Here is a 20,692-nt window from a genome sequence, read left to right on the forward strand (position 1 = left end):
ATCTAGATGCCTTCTCAGAAATATCACGGCCTTAGCCTTTTCATGAGAGGTTGATATATTGCCGTCTTTTATTGTTCCGAGTATTTCCTCGGAATCTAGATGAAGCTCCATATTTGTAACCCATGCCGTGTAGTTTGTCCCAGTTACTTCCAATGCCGGAAACTGAAGTTTCTCGATTTTTGCCATTTGAATTTCTAATGCACATAAATAAAAATTATTAGAATATTATTAATATTAAAAGGAACCGTTTACATTAATCATGCAAGCAATTACAAGGAGAAGCGATGTAAAGAAAATTAAACCGATATTCATCTTAAATTCACTCGGAGTAAATTTTCCAACGAATAAACCATAAATAGAAACACAAATAAAAATGGCACATAAAAACAAAAGTACGCGAATCATCTTTCTTGAAATGTACACCTCTATATTTTCTTCTAAAACAGAGATCTCTATTACAGAGATGAAAATGCTCCAATGTATGCCTCTGTAATAGAGTTCCTCTATTTTAGAAGAAAATATAAAAAAAAATTACTTAATTACTTTTTGCCTCTATATTTAGAGGTAGAAATATCATATCTCTATATTTTCCCATATAAATAGAGAAACTCTATTATAGAAACATACATTAGAGCATTTTCACCTCTATAATAGAGTTTCTCTATTTTAGGGAAAAATATAGTGATAGAAATATGGGTGGATTGGAAATGGTCTTATATGATAATTAAGATTCCCATGCCAAAAATGGAGATAGGTAGGCCTAAGACTTTTATATGAGATCCGGATTCGATCCGAGATCCGATCCGGATCCGATCCGAAAATCCAGATATCCAGAGAGACCGAATCCGGATCCGGATAGTAAAATGTTAGATCCGTCAAAACCGAATCCATACATTAGAGCATTTTCACCTCTATAATAGAGTTTCTCTATTTTAGGGAAAAATATAGTGATAGAAATATGGGTGGATTGGAAATGGTCTTATATGATAATTAAGATTCCCATGCCAAAAATGGAGATAGGTAGGCCTAAGACTTTTATATGAGATCCGGATTCGATCCGAGATCCGATCCGGATCCGATCCGAAAATCCAGATATCCAGAGAGACCGAATCCGGATCCGGATAGTAAAATGTTAGATCCGTCAAAACCGAATCCGGATCTGAATATCTTGATTTTTTGGTCCGGATATCCGGATCCGTAAATTTTATTAATAATTATTTCAAAAATAGTAATATCTATATATAAAAACTAATTTTATTTAATAAATTTTCATTTTTATAATACTATATATAAATTTTATGTAAATTTTGTAATACTATACATAGAAATAAATAAAAACATTATATATCTTTTCTATTTTTAAATTATTGTTAATATTTTATATATATTAATATAAATTTTTATTTATTTTAAGGGTCTAAATCCGGATCCGGATATCCGCCGGATATTATAATTTTTAAAAGGATATCCGACACCCGGATATCCGCGAACCCGGATCCGGATAAAGATAGTAAAATTACGGATTCGCCGGATAAGGATCCGGATCTGGATATCTTAAAATTGTCCGGATACCCGATCCGTCCCAGGCCTATCTGATTATAATTGCATCAATGATTTGTTTTCGTAGTCATAACTTCATTAATGATTAATAAAGAAAAAGAATAAAAATGGTTTGAAGAATCTTCGGAGAAAGCTTGAAAATCGTGAATAGAAATTGAAAAGAGAGAAGCAAGTTGGTTTGTGCGTAATTTCTTTTGCATCTCATGTGGAACTGACGTGGCGCACACATTCCCATGCGAGCCAAGACCACCCATTACAGCAAAGCACACGTGCAGGTGTCACATCCGCACGTGCATTCCTTGTTAAATATTTGCAGTCAAACGGTCAAACATCAGTTCATTTTTTTTTTTTTTTTTTTCAATCTAATATTATTTAATAAAAGGCCAAAAGCCCAAAAACCAAACTACAATTTAAAAAAAAAAACACACACCAAAGCCCGAAACAAAGGGCAAACATAAAACCTGGGCCTAAAAGCCCAAACCCACACCCGTGTTCATCCACGCGTTGAATCCATCATCACGCGACACACGCGTCTGGTCAACTCGCATGGACGCCACATATTGAACCCACCGAAAGCACGCAACACGCGTCATACGATCACACTCCGTGATCCAATGGCCGAGATTTTCGCCGGAGAAAAACGAAACGCTGAATGTTTTGCCGAATCACGCCGGAGACAAACCACCGCTCCCAACTTCGTCACCCACTCTTTCACCGGAGAGCTTAAGCAAGCCATCTCCGAGATCTCATCCTTCCCGTTCTCTTACATCCTCATCATCACAAACTCAACGCCGGAGAGCTTCCATCGAAATCATCACGAGATCTCATCCGCCGAGAGCAAAGTCAGAGAACGCTTCCAAATAAAACCGCCGTCGACTGCGAAGGATCAGACGACGCGGATCTTAAAACCGGTTGTTCACCTTAAAGCCAGGTACAACGCCGGAGTCAAAAAGCCAGCTGTCCACCGTGAGAAAGGTGTGACGCTGGAGTCAGAGCCGGCCACACCGCGTCGAGGAGACCACCGTGTGCCAGAGTCAGTACCATCGTGAGGAACCACCACGAAGACTCTCTCTCTCTTAATCTTAGAGAGAAGGCAGAGCTTCTACCATTCCTCGTATGACTTTTCAGAGACCCATTCATTTTCTCTTCTATTCTAGCTTGTCTTTTTTTTTTCTTCTAATACTAGAATAACAATTAAAGGAATTGATATGGGACTGACGGAGTAGACTCTCTCTCCTCTCTTAGTGAGAGATTTGTTCTCTCGAAACCTCCAGCCTTCTTATCAAAAAAAAAAAAAAAATCTTTCAGAAGGTTTGGAGATTGTTCGGAGGAAGAAAGAGTCCGATGTTTTTTGCTTTCCGGTTTCGGTGTTTCCGACCGGCCCCTGCTTCCGGCGTCGCATCTGCTCCTCTGATGGTCGTCCGGCTTTAGACTCTGGGAAGCGGTGGCTTCTATAGCACCTGCTTCGCCGGCTTTGTCTTCGGGATTCGGCGGCTTAGTAGCGTCGTTTTCGCCGGCTATGTCTGATCGTCAATTCAAGTCCTTCACTTCTCCATCGACTCTCGATTTCATCCTCCGAAGGTCGGAGTTCTTTGAATCGATTGAAGACGATGGTTTTTTTCTGAAAAGACGATCCGGTTGCGTTTGCTTCTATGAAGACTTCTTCGTTTGGATGGTCTTCACCGATCTATCTCTGCTGATGGCGGAGCTCCGACGTAACCCTTCCGGAGGAAGTGATGGTTTCCGACTTGACGCGTGTCTTTGAATCGTGTGTCGATCGGACATGTGGTGGTCACTGACGATTTTCCTCTACGGTTTTCTCTATTGGGCTGTTGGCCCATGGAGTTTTTGTAGATGTGGCCCGTAGTCTAGGCTTTATGTTTGCTTTGTGTTGAGCTTAGTTCCTTTGTTGGGCTTTGACGTTTAATAATATTCCCAGATGATAAAAAAAATAAAAAAAAAATAACAATTAAAGGAATATGAAATTATTTTCCAGTTTGTTCATGGTAACACATTCATGGTGTACCCCATTGATAATGTGCAAGGTGTGTACGTCTTTTAAAGCCCAATAAATGGTCCAAAATGTGCATGGAGGACCATAGACTTGGGATGATGGGATCACCTACACTTTGTTATTAGTTCGATCACCTACACTTTGTTATTAGTTCGAATAGCTTTGGATTTTTACATTTCTCATTATGGTCCTTCCCTTAAGAGTGGAAATTTGCTGAACTTCTGTCCGAGCTGTTGAATTGTAGAAGAAAGAGTTTTGTGAGCTTGTCTAAAGGCCAATAAACCTTCAGTTCATGCTCCACTCCATTGACGATATTTTTTCTTTTCTACATATGGCTCACAGTCCGAAGACAATGACTGTTTCATCTGCGTTGTTGTATATTCTGTTAAAGCAGATATAGAGAGAATCTATGGCTACAAATTTATCAGTCAGCCTGACAGATTCTACAGTGCTTCTCTTCCATTATCTCATTACAAACATTACAAGGGTCTATTGAAACTAGAGAACAGGGGCATCAAGAGGTTTCTTAGGCAATATTGTTTTAAACCCACCAAAGCTTTTTCTCCATCAAGTCCTTTGAGAATACATAACGAAACCTTGAACTGTATGGCAACCATTCAATCACCTGAGACGCTTTCTTGTAGTTTGGGTTACCTTCCACGCATTTTTGTATCGATTCCCCAAGCTTTTCGTCTGAGTTATCTATTAACCATCTCACCAAATCGTCAAGGCTAAGAGAAGCTTCCTTTGTAAACCTCTCAATAATCTTAGGCAAGAACACTTTCTTCTGTGTTTTTACAACCATGTTTGCCCGTAGAAACTCCCTTTTCGAAGCTTCTAGTTCCTCTTTAATGTTTGTGGCAGTGTATGCCTTTAACTGCACCCAACAATCATATAAGCTCCAATTTCAGTTCACCATAAAAACCATAAATGTGCATAAGATTAGTAATAAAGAGTCAAAAATGTTACCACTGGATCTGAGAGTACACCAGTGCAAAGAGCAAAGCAGAGAGATGGCTCTGGGTTGTGAAGACTGAACTTTAAGCTTACTTTATCTTCAGTTGGCTTCTTCCTCAAGGCGGTGGTGATTATGGTCTCAAACCACTACAATGTATGAAGGAATGCAAAGTGTCAAAAGTTGATTTCTATGTTGAAAAAGGATAAGGTATAATGCTTCTTACACGTCCATTTCGTGGAGTCCGGAAGCAGAAGATGGAGTATTCAATGGTGTTTGCATTTATGATGTGTCCACCGATATTATACGCAGACTGCACTATACAATGAAACCTATAGGTATCTGCTCAAGTATGAATCTATTTTCATCTATTGAGATCAAATTAGAATACCTTGTGAAACAAAGCTAACCTTCTGAGAGAATTAGCTGGTACACCATATGCTAGGTATGCCTAGAGAAGATAAATAGATTATTTAACATTTACACCAAAAAAAAGATAAATAGATTATTATCCTCATAGAATCAAGAAATAGCAAAGCCAAAAAGGATTTTTTTTCATTTTTTTTTATCAAATCAATATGTCCTTACATGCATAAGGAGAGCATTGTAGATGTTGATCCAAAATGCTAATTTTGCATTTCCTTCCATTTGATTTATAGAAACTCTCTCCAGTTGTTCAACAAGGAGCCTGTAAGTCAAAATCATATCTTCTAGTCAAAACCAATTCTGAAATTTTTTTTCAAGGAAATAACCTAGTTATTGGACTAACCTATAGTTGTTAATAGCATATGATGCTTGCGAGAATATTCTCTTGTCTGATGAGATCAAAGATACTTCCACTATGGATCTGCATGACCAAGATCGGTCTTCACCCATAACATTCTTGGGAATAACCAGGGGCGGACGTACTGCCAAGGGTATGGGGTCACGTGCCCCCATCTCATTTTATAATTTTCTTCGGTAATTATGGTGTCTATGAAATGCCTCCAACTGAAAAATATTTTATATATACGTGCCCCCACCTATTTACATTCCTCCATCCGCCACTGGGAATAACCACATTGCTAGCCGCCAATCTTGATAGGATTGGTGAATCTTTTTTCCTCTTCTCAGGATCTGCCGACATGGAACTGCTGCAAATCCAGAAGTACACTGAAGCCATACACTTGACCATTTCTTCAGACAACTTGCTAGGGCATTGGTACAAATGATCCTTAAGAGTTCTCTGTGATGGAGTTATCTCCGTTACTGAATCCTTTGAATAGGACTGAAATAAGAAAACACAACAAAAAAACATATAAAAATCAGAAAAAGTCTCAACAAAGATGAAAATTAGGGTTTTTATCAAATACTTTTGCTTGGCCTGAGCAACTTTTTATTGAAGGAAGACAGCTATTATCCTGGAACTGAGAAGACTGATCCTTTTTGGAGGGTTTTCTGCTCAAATCTTTAAAAGTAACCATAGCATGCCAAGGCTTTAGAGAGAAGTTATTGGAGGAACAAAATGCATTTGAAATGACACTTGGGTGTTTTCTTGGTGGTTGCTTTATATGATGAGCTGGAGAAGAAATCACTGAGCTTTGCTTTGAAGATGCTCTGCTTATTGTCTCTTCAAAGATATTCCGGTACAAAGAGAGCACATGATGCTCGCGATTCGCGACTTCTTCTTCAAGCAATTCGATCTCAGTGATAAGTTCCTTTGCCTTAAAATCATCCAAAGCACATAAACAAAGTCTCACAAATTTGTATTTACAAAAAAAAAAAAGTGTAGGCTGGATTGTAAACACTAAAGTAACCTGAGAATAAAAATGTCTGTGCCTTGGAGATAAGCTACTTGAAGCACGCCCCATAGCTTTCTCTAACACCATTCTCATAGACTTTTCTTGTTGTAGACGCAGATGAAGCTGCTCAACCTGTGTAGCAAAACTCAAAACATGATGGTGCCTGTTAAAGACGATGAGACATGAAGAAAGGTCCTAAGGCTTACATCTCGTTCCAGAGATGCTCTATCTTGTGAAGGAGCATTCAGAGCTTTTGGTTTCTTGTTTGCTGTTGTTTGAACAGAGGATGTCTTTGGAAGAAAAAAGAAAAAACAAATCAACTTCAAAAGAAAAAAATGATCACATGAAATACAATATCTAGGTCTTACTTGCATTCTAGGGTAATGTTTGGGAAATGGTGAAGCTCCATCACTAGAAACTTGGAGGTCTCGCTCTGACGATGCACTAGAATAATCATGAACCACAAATTACTTTAAGTAGAAACATTAATAACAAAAGAAATCTCTAGATGCGTTTTCTTTGCTTAACAGTTTCTATATCTTTCTCGTTGAACCAAACACTTGGTGTACAAGAAACCTCGAGAGTAACTTTTGAGACCCTAAAGAAAGTTTGATCTCAACTACTCCTTTATGAAGTTTACATATAGACTCAGTGTGGTGAAGATTGAGCTTAAACTATCGAAGAGAAGGTACCTTTTAGACCGTCCATGTTTATGAGAATCCAGGCAATGCCAAGAATCTTCATTTTCTCTGTTTCTTCTCTGGTTTGTACCGTCTTTATTCAAACTGAGATCACCCATCTCAGGCAAAATGATTAAAAATTAGAGCGTGAGAAATTGATCAGAGTCTCCAGAAAATATCACTGGACAAATAAGAAATGGGTGTATGAAGAACTATAACTAGAGAAGGTCCAGAAAGGAGTGAGTTCAAATTTGAAGAAAGGAGAAAGAATGAAGAAGTAAATGCAGAGACGAGAAATTGTAGGTTAACCCAAAAGAAAGGGGACCAGGTTTGATCAGGTTTTGCTTCCTGCAAAATATTCAATTCTCTTCACTTTATGGTTGTTGAATTGCATTCAATTCATTTTTTTCAATCATTTAAAAAATTCTTAAATCCATTTTTCTCCTCTTTCGAGAAAAGAAAACAAACGACTTTTCAGATTATTTACCACTCGTAAAACAAAAAGGCTTTTCAAAATATTTGCTCTTACATAATGTGGAAAACTCGCTTAAATATACTGATGTTACTCTACTAAAAATACTGTTGGGAACCCGCCAAAATGTAAGGGATGGTACTATAGACTATAGTTAATGTTGTCCATGTCAGTACGAATCAATACGAGAATTTAATGTTCTGACTAAAAAAATTCCTGTTTTTTTCTCCTAATTTTGAAAAGTCAGTTAAATTTCATATTCAACGTGACAAACTCTTTTCGGAATTTATTTTCGCGCTAAACAAAAATCTAGCTTTATTTTTCCACAAAGACTATGTACATTGGTTACATGTTTACAACAACCTATTTTCGCTCCACATCATCTTCTCTCGCTTACACATCATCTTTTTTTTTCCATATCATAATACAACACCCACTCAATTTCTATTCTCTCCAATGGTTTTGTTTAAAAAAAATTACAACACCATGTCCCACCAACTTTATTCATACTTTTACTTTATACTTTTGTGATTACATCTTATAAGTAAAAAAGATGAATTTTTTTCTGTATTCAAATGAAATGAAACAAATATCTATTTATAGAATATATTTGATATAATATATATATATATATATATATATATATATATATATATATATATAATTATAATTATTATAAAATAATTGATGTTAAATAATAGAGATGAAAAAAGTTAGTATAAAGCAACTCTTTCTCTTTCTAAATATTGGTCCAATCAATATTCGCCATGTCAGACAAGAAGGATTCACTTTTTTTTTCAACACCTGTTGATAAATTTCAACACTGATTTTGCCACATCGTATCTTTTACTTTTACAACAAACCATTGTGCTTATCAACAGTTGATAAATCTCTCATTGTACTATCAACAATGGTTTGATTTATTCAACACCTTATTTTTCTCTTTTTAACACTCCACATCATCTTTTCTCTCTTCCACATATTATTCAACACACATTTCATTTTTATACTCTACAACAGTTTTGTTTAATAAAATTCAACACCCTACTTTATTATTTTTAATTCACACATATCAATTATAATTTAGTAGCTACATATTAATAATTATTTAAGATATTAACAGATTATAATGAATATCTATTTAGCAAAAAAAAAATAGTTTAAGAATACCAAAACACTTGATTAATAATAAAAAAATAAAATTATAAAGAAAAAGTGACGTTTTTAATATATATCCAAATTAAATGAAAGTAATCTCTATTTATAGACTATAAGAAATGATGAATTTTGCTATAATTTTTAGATTTTAAAAAGTTATGTTTTTATAAAATAATTGAGTTCTAAGAATATGGTGAAAATAGAAAAACACTAAAATGTAAACAACCAATGAGAATAGAATATATAGCAGTGTGGATCCTATCTGTTTTTTCTTCAACATGTTGAAGTTTTCCAACGGGTGTTTACTCCACCTATATTTTTTCTTAATTCAACACCCCACTACATTGGTTTAAACTGATTAAATATTTATTCAACAGGTCCATTGTAAATGGTCTAAGTAGTCTAAACAAAAATCTAGCAGTGATTCTTTTTTTTCTCTGGTAAAAAAATCTAGCAATGATTCATAAGTGAAAATATGATTTAGTGTTGAATAATTATTAATTTTATTTTCTTAGAATCAGATCTTATATGAGATTTGAGACTCGTATATTAGGCTTACCCAAGTCTCGAAGCCCATATAAGGTCTGCTTTGAGCCCGTTAGAAACCTTTCCTGGCTCCAACGAGTGACGTAAGCAACATAACAATACAAATCATATTCATATATACAGACTACACATGAGTATAGAAATATTTTCGCTCCACCTCATTTTCTCTCTCTTAGGCATCATTTTTTTTTTCCACATCATAATTCAACACCTATTCAATTTTTATTCTTTCCAATAATTTTGTTTAAAAAAAATTACAACACCATGTCCTACCAACTTTATTTATACTTTTACTTTATGCTTTTGTGATTACATCTTATAAGTAAAAAAGATGAATTTTTTTCTGTATTCAAATGAAATGAAACACATATCTATTTATATAATATAAAAAAATGATGAATTTTGATATAATATATATATATATATATATATAATTATAATTATTATAAAATAATTGATGTTAAATAATAGAGATGAAAAAGTTAGTATAAAGCAACTCTTTCTTTTTCTAAATATTGGTCCAATCAATATTCGCCACGTCAGACAATGAGGATTCACTTTTTTTTTCAACACACGTCGATAAATTTCAACACTGATTTTGCCACATCGTATCTTTTACTTTTACAACAAACCATTGTAAGCTTATCAACAGTTGATAAATCTCTCACTGTAAGTAGTCTAAACAAAAATCTAGCAGTGATTCTTTTTTTTCTCTGGTAAAAAAATCTAGCAATGATTCATAATTGAAAATATGATTTAGTGTTGAATAATTATTAATTTTATTTTCTTAGAAGCAGATCTTATATGAGATTTGAGACTTGTATATTAGGCTTACCCAAGTTTCGAAGCCCATATAAGGTCTGCTTTGAGCCCTTTAGAAACCTTTCCTGGCTCCAACGAGTGACATAAGCAACATAACAATACAAATCATATTCATATATACAGACTACACATGAGTATAAAAATAGTTGGAATTTTTTAAAATCGATTTATTGTTGGGTGAAGTTTTGAGTAACGTTTACATACAAAATGATTAGTGACAACAAACAAAAAGGATTGAGAGAGGTCTTCAAATATGCCAAGGTGCAGATATGCAATAGAATATGCCACCGACAAAGAATGTAATATGGACGGCTGAGATAACTTCTTAGGGGATCGTATAAGATCTGACCAAGCAAAATGAACATTTCTTTCAATTGTCATAGTACCAATTTTTTAAAAAACTTTTACCACATACTTGATATCAATTTAACTTTATTTTAAAAATAATCATCTTCATAAATACTTTAATTTTATAATAAAAATTAAACTAACTTTTATTAATCATTTATAAAAGCTTATAAACCCAACCACAAATATAAATAATAAATCATGAACAATAATTACTAAACCCTAAAATCAAATGCTAGAGTATTTTGATTGAGTGTAAATTTTAAAAATATTAGTTAACTTATGATATTTCGAATAATTTTTTTAGAGTTTAGTGATTATTGTTTAGGGTTTAATATCTAGGGATGGAATTGAATTTAAATACTTCTATAAATGTTTTGTCAATTATTTATAAACATTTATAAATAGTTTAGGGTAATTAATTGAACATTTAAATTTTTAATCATAAATTTAAAATAATTATTTAAAAGATAAATTTGAAAATAGTATTAAATTTGTGGTACAACTATAATTTCATAAGAACAACAAAAATTATCTTAAACATCATACATATTGAAATGGAAGGAGTATAAAAATTATCTAAAACATCATACATAATGCACAAAAAAATACATACATAAGTAGCTAAATGTCTCTATAAATTGGAATTGCACATAATGAATTTGCGGACTGTTTATTACGAGATCTTTTCATAGAGAGATTTGTTATATTGGTTATTCTATTTCGGTCTGGTATCCAGATTACCTCCGTCTGACTAATAGAATTGTTCGTTGTAAAAAAAAAATATATATATATATAAAATGATCGTGTGGGACATTAGTCATTAGCAAAAAAAAAATTCATGATAAAAAAAAAATAGCAATCATGAATTTTTTTTTCTTTAGAAAGAGGAAAATTTAAAAGATAACATATTTTAGTTATGAGTACAGTTTTGGATGAAAGAGTACAGTTTTGGATATTTTGAGTTGTATTGTTAAATATATATATATATATATCTTCATATAATCATAGTTCAAAGTCGAAAATGTCTTAGTTTTATGGCGTTTATTAAACCAATATCTGGTTTTCTTTTATGTGAGATGTTAGCATTTGTTTCTTTTCATAGTGCTTTAATGTTAAATAGATGTTTTATTTTTTTATTCTTTTCTTATATTTATTTACTTTGTCCGTAACTTCGAAAAATCTAGTCAAAGTTTTGTATGAAACGCGTGAAGGAGCTGTTACATACTTTTTTTTGTCGAGGCTACATACTTTAAAATGTAGATTGTGTAATTGATATTTTGGCTTTATTGGATCAATCATAGTTATTTGGTTAAATTTCGCAGATTTTTTATGAACATTCATTTTAATGTAATTAGAAACAAAATATTAATTATCCTATACAAGAGATTCATAATTATCTGGCATAGGACACTTGGATAGCTTTATACAGTCACTAAAACTAGAAACTGGCTTATTATGAACCGATGTGCATGAATATAAGGAAAAAAGATTATCTACACTTATGCGATTCGCTGTGGCATTAACTTGTAAATTAAGTTATATGGTCTTATCATGTTAAAAACGGAAAGACATGTAAATTATATATTGTAAAGTAAATTTTAAAAATGAAGACAACCTGTATCCTTGAAAATTTTAAGATAAAAATGAGATTATCATTTAATAGTAACAGCTAAATTGGACTAATGAGATCAAGTAATTTATAAGTTTTTCCCCAAAAAATCTACAAATATGGACACATTGCATTGACTGTAAAGTCAATATGGAAATATGGAAAAGAAAAGGAAAATCCACCTATGAATTATACACCAAACAATTTCCGAGTTTATATATGAACACATAATAACAATATCAAAGAAAATATTAAAAGATTCGTACAATAAGTCTAGCAAGACCACATATATAAACTGTTGTCTTTCTTTCTTCATCTCTGATCAGATCCTATTGGTCAGAAGAAACTCGGGTTCCGGTCATGACGCGGCGATGCTCTCACTGCAATCACAATGGTCACAACTCTAGGACATGTCCCAGTCGTGGGGTGATGCTTTTTGGTGTAAGGCTCACCGGAGGTTCGATCAGGAAAAGTGCTAGTATGGGTAATCTTCTTAGCCATGGGCATGGGTCGGGTTCTCCGGGTGCTGTCCCTGACCATGTCGCTGGTGATGGTTACACTTCTGAGGGTTTCGTTGCTGGCTCTTCCTCTAGCCGCGAGAGAAAGAAAGGTATCTATAACTCTGACTCATATCCCATTTCTTTGTGAGATTGATAATAGATTTGTTCGTTTGATCTGGTTTTGTAGGAGCTATATGGACAGAGGAAGAACATAGGATGTACTTGTTAGGTTTAGAGAAGCTAGGCAAAGGTGATTGGAGAGGCATTTCAAGAAAATATGTGAGGACAAGGACACCAACACAGGTTGCTAGCCATGCTCAGAAGCATTTCATGAGACTATCTGATGTGTCTCGTCGCAAAAGACGTTCTAGTCTCTTTGATATGATTCCTCATGAGGTTGGTCCTGTTAAATCATCTTTATAGTTAAACAAGCTTATTTTTTTAACTCGCAAGATGACTTCTCACATGAACTTGATCTTGAAATGCATTACTTTTATTTTATTCTCCTTATTATGATGTAATATAATCCTTGCAGGGAGGAGATACTCCATTGGATTTGCAAGCACCAAAAGCAGAGAACACTCGTGTGGAAACAAAAATGCAAAGGGGTGATTCGGTTCACCAGAAATTTGCTCGTAATTCCATTCATGCAACACCGATCTTCAAAATCGAAGAATCTGAATCAATGGACTCAACAAACTCTACCATTAAGGAACCAACCCCCCCAACCACACAACTGCGTTCACAACCTCAACCGCAACGACCTGGCTCGTACCCGGTACTCTATCCAGGCTACTTCTCACCATATTACCCATTTCCATTCCCAGTATGGTCTGCGGGTTATGTTCTTGAACCAGCCAAGAAAGAGGAAACTCACGAGATTCTCAGACCAACTGCAGTGCACTCGAAAGCTCCCTTCAATGTCAATGGGCTTCTTGGTATGACTACTAAGCTCAGCCTTGGAGAGCCAAAAGAGAATGGTGAATCCGATCAGTCTCTTTCGCTGAAGCTAGGTGGAGGTTCAGAGACGAGACAATCACCATTGCACCCGAATGCTTAGTCCTCCTGATAGTTCAGACATCGCCAACGTGATACATGCGGCTTAAGGATTTGCGGGCAAGATATCTTGTCATTGGTTGGGGGTTTATTACAGGTTAATTATTTGGTCACAGTAACTTAAAAACAAGATTTGCTTTGTTAGTTTTAGGGTCTTTTAGTTCAGCTTTGATTATTTGCGAGAGAGAAAAAAAAAAGAAACGAAAAGGGAAAAACAAATTATTACATTTTTTATTAAATTGATCCTTTTGTATTTCTACCTTTTATATTGCCGATTTTTATTGCTGATCTCTAACAAATCTCCAGTGATCAAAATAAACTATATGAGAACCGTCTTTGAGACTTTCCAATAAGATACCTTCAAAAAGTTTTAAGAAACTTCTTATCTCAATGTCATCTCCAAGTTAATTCTTATTTTTAATATTTAAAATTAAATAAGTTAAGTTATATGACTTTTGGTGAAATCTTTCCTAAAAATAATACTCTTAGGAGTTGGGATGTATTAATTTTAAAAGGTTTATTGGAGCGGTAGTGTGAGAGAATTTCAAAATTTACGATGAAAATTCTCTTAAATCACTTTTTGGAAGTTATATATGTTGACGGTTTTCATGAAATAATTTGATCCATACTCATGAATACGTTTAATTCAATCACGTTAACCAAATAGAAACGGGTGAATCTTACACGCAGTATTTCTCAAAGCACAGAAATGTAGAATAAACAAGATTTGAATGGTAACAAACAAAGAACAATTTAAAAACTAATATATCTCAATGTAGTAAATTCACTCATGTCATTTAGATCAGATAAACAAATGAACCAGGAACAAGTCAAAAAGAAAAATAAAGGTCACCAAATCGAATTCCATTACCAAAAAAAAGGAAAGCATTCAATGGACAACAAAAGAGGTCTACTATCTGTTCGTTACAAGAAAATAAAAGAAAGATATTCTTATTTTTAAATTTTCCCGCCTTAAGGCAAATCACACAAAAAAAAAAAAGAAGAGCTAAGCTCGAGATCTCTCTCCCTTGCCGCGTTTCGAGTATCGATGCTTATCATCACTCACATCAGTAATCACCACTGGTGGAGATCGCTCGTACCTCGATGGCTTCCTCTTGAAATGCCTATCTTCGTCGCTCGACTCGTAATCTGCTACCTCAATCTCCTTACGACTGTGACGGTGCATTGATGTACTGACGGCGACAGGCGGCTCCGCCACGGAAGCAGAAGAAGACGAAGACACCTTTCTTCGTTTGCTGGAAGTTTCTTCCTCCGGAAAGCTTATCCGAGCGAACACGCTTGACTTTTCCATCTCTGATTTAGTTGCAGCTGTTGCCTCCGACGGCGGAGGTTCCGATCGTTTACGGTGGTGATGTTGGTTGCGTTCCGAATCTCGGTGGCTGTGACGGTGGTCTCGGCTTCTGTCTTCATCGCGACGGTCGCGAGTGCGGTGGTCGTGTTCACGATCTAGGTCCTGGTGACGGGACGACCTTTCACGGTCGCGTTGACGATCACGTTCCTCGGGATAGCGTTCGTATTTTCTCTTGGAATCGCGAGACGGAGACTTTGACTTACGCGTCGGCGGATGATGCTCGGGAGACAATCTCTCCGGCCGTCTGCGTCGGTCGTACTCCGTATTCGGTGGCGGAGGTGCTTGTCGCTGTGAGAAACCAGTAATAATCAAATTATTAGCCCAATCAAAGGAATATATATATATAATTCCGAGGAAGTAGTATTGGACTACTCGGCCCAACATTAACAAATAGCTGGGCTTTAAAGTCCAAGATATATCCCTGGCCGTCTACCATTCTAATCGTGTTCTTTCTTGTTCTTGGTATTAAAACTGCATTTAAATTAGAAAAATTACGGCTAGTGCCAATACTTTTGGCTTTCTTACAAAACACTCCCCCAAACTTTCTGTAATGAATTTCCTTCGTTTTTTGAAGTTTTGTGGGGAGCCATTTTCTAATAATAAAACGAAAAATAAATGAATAACTGGTAAAACATGGAAAAAGAGAAAGATGAGACAACAAGAGGAAACATACAGATTTATTAGGGTTGATGGATGATGCAGACGCTGAAGTCCCATTGTTCATCATCATTCTGCTATTCTCTCCATCTCTAAACATCTTCCCACTGTTACACAAAACAAATGTTTATTAGGTCAAATAACATATCCTTCTCTGAATGTAATAGGTAATAATGTTTCTTGTGATGTACCCTTCGGTTCGTCTATCGTTTTCCCGTTTCCTTAGCATCTCAGCTTTTCGGGATTCGACTTCGTCTCTTCCCATCATGGCACGTTGGAGATTCATACGGTTTCCCAACTCCGCCAAGTCTCTGCATCCACACCAAAGTTTCATCATTACATTGTTAACAAAACTTGACTGTTATTTTGACAAAAGAGCATCAAGTGTGTTGTTGTTCTTGTACCTGTGAGGTGGTGGTATGTTAGGGAATCCAAATCCCTGTGCAGCAAATGGATCTGGATGCATCATATTCATACCCCTACCAAATGCCATCTCCATCGGGTTTATTCCGTACCCCATAAATGGAGGCATCTGGCCCGGAAAAGGGCCTGGAAACCCATTGAAGCCGGGATGAAAGCCGTTGAAGGCAGGTTGCATGCCGTTGAAGAACTGGGGACCTGGACCCGGACCCGGACCCATTTGCATCATATTGTAGTCAGGGCCTGCTAGATCCGGCACATGATTCCACTGTTGCATCTCTACAAGAAAAACGATCAGTTACACCTTTGGTTCGGTTACCACAGGCTTGAAACTTGGAAGAATGAACATGACAGGGCATTGAGCATTGAGCATAAGAAAGAAAGCTTACCAGTTCCAGGAACTCTGGGTTTCTTCTTCTTCTTTTTTGCTGACAAATGACAAAAAAGTACGAAGACTGTTAATCATTAAATTACATATACAAATCTGCAAAATCTACTGTTCATCAGTAATGAAAATTATGAAAAGATTCCAGATGGAAATAGTCAAACTTGATCTTATCTCAGTAAAAGGGGGGAAAGTGAGCTTTCACTATCAGTTATTCACAATGTACTGTAAAGTTACTATCAGGATTACACATATCTCTTTTACCTGGCTCTCCAGCAGCAACCTGTTGCTGCACTTCTTCCTTGGGAGGAGCTTGCGTATTCATCTTTGAGACTGTTGCTTCTTTCACAGCACCGGGCCCTTGAGTGCTTTCACACGCATCCACTGGCTTTTCCGTTTTATCTTCTGCAGATGCCCGAGGGGCACTTGTGATCTCTGCAATTTCCGTTGGCAGTTTTACTGTTGGCGCATCGTTGTTATTACTATGACCTGGTTTCTTCTCGCCTTTAGATGCAGCAGGAGATCGACCCTTGGGAGGAGGAAGACAGCGTGCAGACTCCAAATCTACATTACGTCCATGATGATTTAGCATTGACGACTGATCAAACAAGGTTTAAACACACACATGAATTAAAGTAATTCCAGACCTGTGATATGGCCCGCGCTGCCGGCATTCTCAATGCTATCGTTTCCGGCTTCCAAAATACGGTTTATGGCATCCCTTAGCGTCTTGTTTGGTAGAAGATCGTCAGCAAGTACATCAGTTTCTCCACAGACACACTTCGACTTTGCAATAATGTGATCTCTGATACCTGAATTGCATATAACCAAAGTAAGAAGAATAGTTATGAACTGGTAACAGTCAACGGAAGGCAGTGAAAAGGCATTGTGAGTACTTACACTTGTCACAGAAGCTCTGGAAACAACATTTGCTTGTAAGTGCAGCATCTTTCATTACTTCTTTGCAGAGCGGACACTTTAGCTCGGGCGGAAGTTCTCCTACAGAGCGTGTCGTTGACGGCAATCCCTCCATTTCCTTCTCAAAAGCATCCCTGAAGACACAATAAGCACTCTCACGTTATAATCAATATATGCGAGAAAGTACCAAATAGCACCATTCCCATACTGATTAAGCACAACTTACTCATTTGGTTTAAGAACTGCAACTGCGCCACTTGGCAACGAGTAAGAGCCATCAGGGGTTGCCACCAACATGGACTTGGGGATACCAGTAGGTGGTTTGACTCGCTTAACATCGTAGGTAGGGTCACCATTTGTGGGGCAATGCTGAATTAAATGTCCTAATACAGTCAATAAAAGATGCTCTTAGCACTTTTTATCTATATAGAAATATGTAAGAAAAATAAAGTATATACACAACTAAAGCAGACATACCAGGGACATTGCAACGATGGCAAATATATCCCGGAGGTGGTGTTTTCCTTTCCATTCCTATCCAAGCCAACAAAACAAACTCAGTATCTTAGAACTTGTTGCAAATAGAATATAATAAAAAATCTTTGACAAAAGTTAATGAAGACATCCTAGAATACAATAATTACAAAGAATATGAAGATTACCAAAACCACGTCCACCCATCCTTCCATTCATACCCCTTCCATAACCTCTCCCGGCCCCAAAATTATCTTGACCTTGTCTGTTAACATTGAATAAGAATACGAGGGTTGATAAATGTCTTAAAACATCACACGTCTACCATTTGTGAAAGATAGCTTACCTCTGCCAGTCAAGTGCTGGTGTGTCAATTAACGCCTGAAGTTTGCTTTCTTCATCTACTTTCTCCTCTGTTGGTGCAAGAACAGGACATGGATTGTTATGCTGTGCAACTTGGACAGCAGGTATGGAGTAAAAATCATTCCCGAACTCATCAAACTCATCTTCAGGCTAGAATGTGAAAATAGGGGAAAATTAGTACTTTTGTAGCTATAAAAAATCCAGTGCACTCAACGCCAAGATAAATGTTCACCGTAATCAACTTACATATTTTGCTGCAGATGGTTCAGCAACATGAGAAATGCTAGCTTCAGCCTGAACATGTTCCACTTTATTCTCGATTCTAGGCCTGCAATGTTCAGAAAATTGCATTATTTAATATTTAGCATGAAAATCAATGCCAGTCACACTTTCAACTTAGGTTTTAGCTAAACATCTTTTCTTTAGCTTAAGATAATTTAGCTAGATAAGTGGACAAAGTAGATGGAAATCAAAAGATATGAGAGAAAGTACTCTTGTGCAGTAATAACTGTGATGCGAGGGCGTCCTGGGACACGACGAATTAGAACAGATGTATTCTTCGGTATTAACATCGCTTCATCCAAATACTCTGAAAATTCAAAACAGAGAACATATAAAGACCATGAGTGCAAACATGTTGGTAAGACACAGTATACTAATAAACACAAAGGTAACCAAGCAACACAGAATCTAGCCTAGCACTAAAACATAGTCAGCTCAAAGATATGATGAACAGCATATAAACCATATTGTCACTGACTACCAAAACAGCTAAAGCACAATACTTGATTTGGCAACAAACAAAACTATGTTTGAAAAGACATAAACAGAAATCCAAAAGACAGCAAGACGATACTGATCAAGAAGAGACGAGATTCACTTAGAAAGCTATATACACACGCGACAATGAATACATAACCTAACCTAATACTTAGCTCAAAGATAGGAACATCATATAAAATCAAGTTGATTGTATCACAGGTGCAACCATATCGTCACACTTACTAGCAAAGCAGCTAAATCAAAACAGCGTAGCAAGCTATAAACACACACGCAAGACAATTGAGTCTTGTGACAGAGAATACAAACCTTCGTTAGTTTGGGCATTGGAGAGTACAATATCAAGGTCTTTACCACTGCCCAAATGCTTAGTTTCGAAAATTTTGTCTTTGAGAATACCAACTGATATAAAAGGACCATCCATGGCAATGGTATCGTAATCCCTTGCACTCTTAAACTTGTAATATATTGCCATTGAAATTTTCTTTTATCTGAATAATAAAGCAAATACATATGTATTACTAATTTTGTAGTATAAGATTATAATGACACGACGAAGAACTCACAAGACAAAGCTACTGTTTTGAAAACCCAAACCAAGGCCTTCGATTTATAAAAGAAACAAAAAAAAATCGAAATCGAGGCCAAAGATTTGATTTCCAAAACAAACCCTAAATACAATAAAATTAAACCTAAAGTTTCAATTTTTTACTTCAGAGACGAAACCTCCCTCCACGCTTGAAGCAAGAGAGCACGCCAAATCTACAAATCGAGAAAAAAAAAAGTCCCTACAGATTCAGGAACGAGATCAAATCCGTGATTGCGCCGCAGATAATCTCCTCTGAAGATCTCAAAGCCCAAAAACCAACAACGGTCGCTACGAATCGGACGACTTGCTTCAGTTCCGTAAGATCCGGAAGCTCTATTCCACCAGTAGAGAGAAGGATCGAAAATTTAAGAGACCCTTGATTGAATCTGGGTGAGATCGAAGACGAGCTACAGAATCGTCGTGGAAAATCGAGCTGTGCGGTGTCTCGAAGAGAAGCAGGTAGATCGATCTTGAAATCTAGGGTTTGGAAACCAGGGAGCTCTCTCTCTCTCCCTCTCCCGTATCGCGTCCTGTGGAATTTTTGTTTAATGTGTGTTAAAATAAAATTTATTGGGGACAACTTTAATCAATCTTTATGATATTTATAGTTGGAATACAGACAGAAACACGGTTTCTTTCCTTATATACATTAAATTTCCTAAATTCTTTCTTATTGACATATATACATTTTTACCTCTTTAGTGCCACTATTTTTCATTTTTATCACGGAAACATTTTCAAAAATATATTCTTCATTAAATAGTAAAAAACTTTTATGTCCATGTTCTTTATATATATAATAAATAAATATTTAAATAAATAAAATATAAAAAATAAAAAATAATTTTTTTAATTTTTTTCTGAATTATACTATTTCGAAATTCAAACCATAAACCTTAAAACTCAACTCTAAACCCTAAACTATAAAAAATATTTTTTTAAATTTTTTTCAAATTATACTATTTCGAAAATTAAACCCTAAACCCTAAAACTCAACTATAAACCATCAATCTTAAACCCTATTTTTTTTTTTAAATACGAACCCTAAACCCTAAACCATCAATCTTAAACCCTATTTTTTTTTTTAATAAACCCTAAACCCTGAAACATCACTCTAAACCCTAAACCCCGAAATATCAACTCTAAACCCTAAACCCTAAACCCTAAAACTTCAACTCTAAACCCTAAAACATCAACTCTAAACCCTAAACCCTAAACTTCAACTCTAAA

The 20,692-nt window shown here is 35.7% G+C and overlaps 3 protein-coding genes across 4 annotated transcripts; 1 reads left to right on the forward strand and 2 right to left on the reverse strand.

Annotated features, from left to right (window-relative positions):
- Positions 1-3,912: 3,912 nt before the first annotated feature.
- LOC106316001 lies at positions 3,913-7,303 on the reverse strand. Its single transcript, XM_013753858.1, has 12 exons — positions 7,003-7,303; positions 6,679-6,754; positions 6,517-6,600; positions 6,326-6,442; positions 5,882-6,232; positions 5,587-5,796; positions 5,299-5,423; positions 5,118-5,217; positions 4,921-4,980; positions 4,756-4,842; positions 4,544-4,678; positions 3,913-4,451 (listed from the first exon to the last, which is right to left on the reverse strand). The coding sequence occupies exons 1-12, from the start codon at positions 7,107-7,109 to the stop codon at positions 4,116-4,118; spliced, it is 1,788 nt and encodes a 595-aa protein (XP_013609312.1). The 5' UTR covers positions 7,110-7,303; the 3' UTR covers positions 3,913-4,115.
- A 4,987-nt stretch (positions 7,304-12,290) lies between these two features.
- Positions 12,291-13,707, forward strand: LOC106317206. The gene is made up of 3 exons (XM_013755054.1): positions 12,291-12,558; positions 12,636-12,844; positions 12,984-13,707. The coding sequence occupies exons 1-3, from the start codon at positions 12,309-12,311 to the stop codon at positions 13,506-13,508; spliced, it is 984 nt and encodes a 327-aa protein (XP_013610508.1). The 5' UTR covers positions 12,291-12,308; the 3' UTR covers positions 13,509-13,707.
- Positions 13,708-14,348: 641 nt separating this feature from the next.
- LOC106315539 (uncharacterized RING finger protein P8B7.15c) lies at positions 14,349-20,022 on the reverse strand. 2 transcript variants are annotated; one of them, XM_013753295.1, is made up of 16 exons: positions 19,586-20,022; positions 19,183-19,364; positions 18,586-18,682; positions 18,340-18,421; positions 18,077-18,243; positions 17,919-17,995; positions 17,734-17,790; positions 17,483-17,639; positions 17,239-17,390; positions 16,986-17,150; positions 16,603-16,902; positions 16,343-16,381; positions 15,938-16,232; positions 15,725-15,844; positions 15,550-15,640; positions 14,349-15,164 (listed from the first exon to the last, which is right to left on the reverse strand). In XM_013753295.1, exons 2-16 carry the CDS (start codon positions 19,346-19,348, stop codon positions 14,511-14,513), a joined length of 2,619 nt encoding a protein of 872 aa, XP_013608749.1. In that variant the 5' UTR covers positions 19,349-19,364; positions 19,586-20,022; the 3' UTR covers positions 14,349-14,510. The 2 variants fall into 2 exon arrangements, with proteins under 2 accessions (XP_013608749.1, XP_013608748.1); XM_013753294.1 differs by having other exon boundaries at positions 14,511-15,164; positions 19,666-20,022.
- Between the last annotated feature and the right edge of the window lie 670 nt (positions 20,023-20,692).

Source organism: Brassica oleracea, chromosome C9, assembly GCF_000695525.1.
Source record: "Brassica oleracea var. oleracea cultivar TO1000 chromosome C9, BOL, whole genome shotgun sequence".
Lineage (NCBI taxonomy): Eukaryota > Viridiplantae > Streptophyta > Magnoliopsida > Brassicales > Brassicaceae > Brassica > Brassica oleracea.

Bases quoted from the DNA above. Each gene is read 5' to 3' on its own strand.
- LOC106316001 (XM_013753858.1), bottom strand. From the start codon at position 7,109: ATGGGTGATCTCAGTTTGAATAAAGACGGTACAAACCAGAGAAGAAAC. The intron at 6,755-7,002 runs GTACCTTCTCTT...TGATTATTCTAG, and splicing joins AAACATGGACGGTCTAAAAG to TGCATCGTCAGAGCGAGACC. The intron at 6,443-6,516 runs GTAAGCCTTAGG...TTTGCTACACAG, and splicing joins GAGCATCTCTGGAACGAGAT to GTTGAGCAGCTTCATCTGCG.
- LOC106317206 (XM_013755054.1), top strand. From the start codon at position 12,309: ATGACGCGGCGATGCTCTCACTGCAATCACAATGGTCACAACTCTAGG. The intron at 12,559-12,635 runs GTATCTATAACT...CTGGTTTTGTAG, and splicing joins TAGCCGCGAGAGAAAGAAAG to GAGCTATATGGACAGAGGAA. The intron at 12,845-12,983 runs GTTGGTCCTGTT...TAATCCTTGCAG, and splicing joins TTGATATGATTCCTCATGAG to GGAGGAGATACTCCATTGGA.
- LOC106315539 (XM_013753295.1), bottom strand. From the start codon at position 19,348: ATGGCAATATATTACAAGTTTAAGAGTGCAAGGGATTACGATACCATT. The intron at 18,244-18,339 runs GTAAGTTGATTA...TTCACATTCTAG, and splicing joins AACCATCTGCAGCAAAATAT to CCTGAAGATGAGTTTGATGA. The intron at 16,382-16,602 runs GTAAAAGAGATA...GTCATTTGTCAG, and splicing joins GGTTGCTGCTGGAGAGCCAG to CAAAAAAGAAGAAGAAGAAA.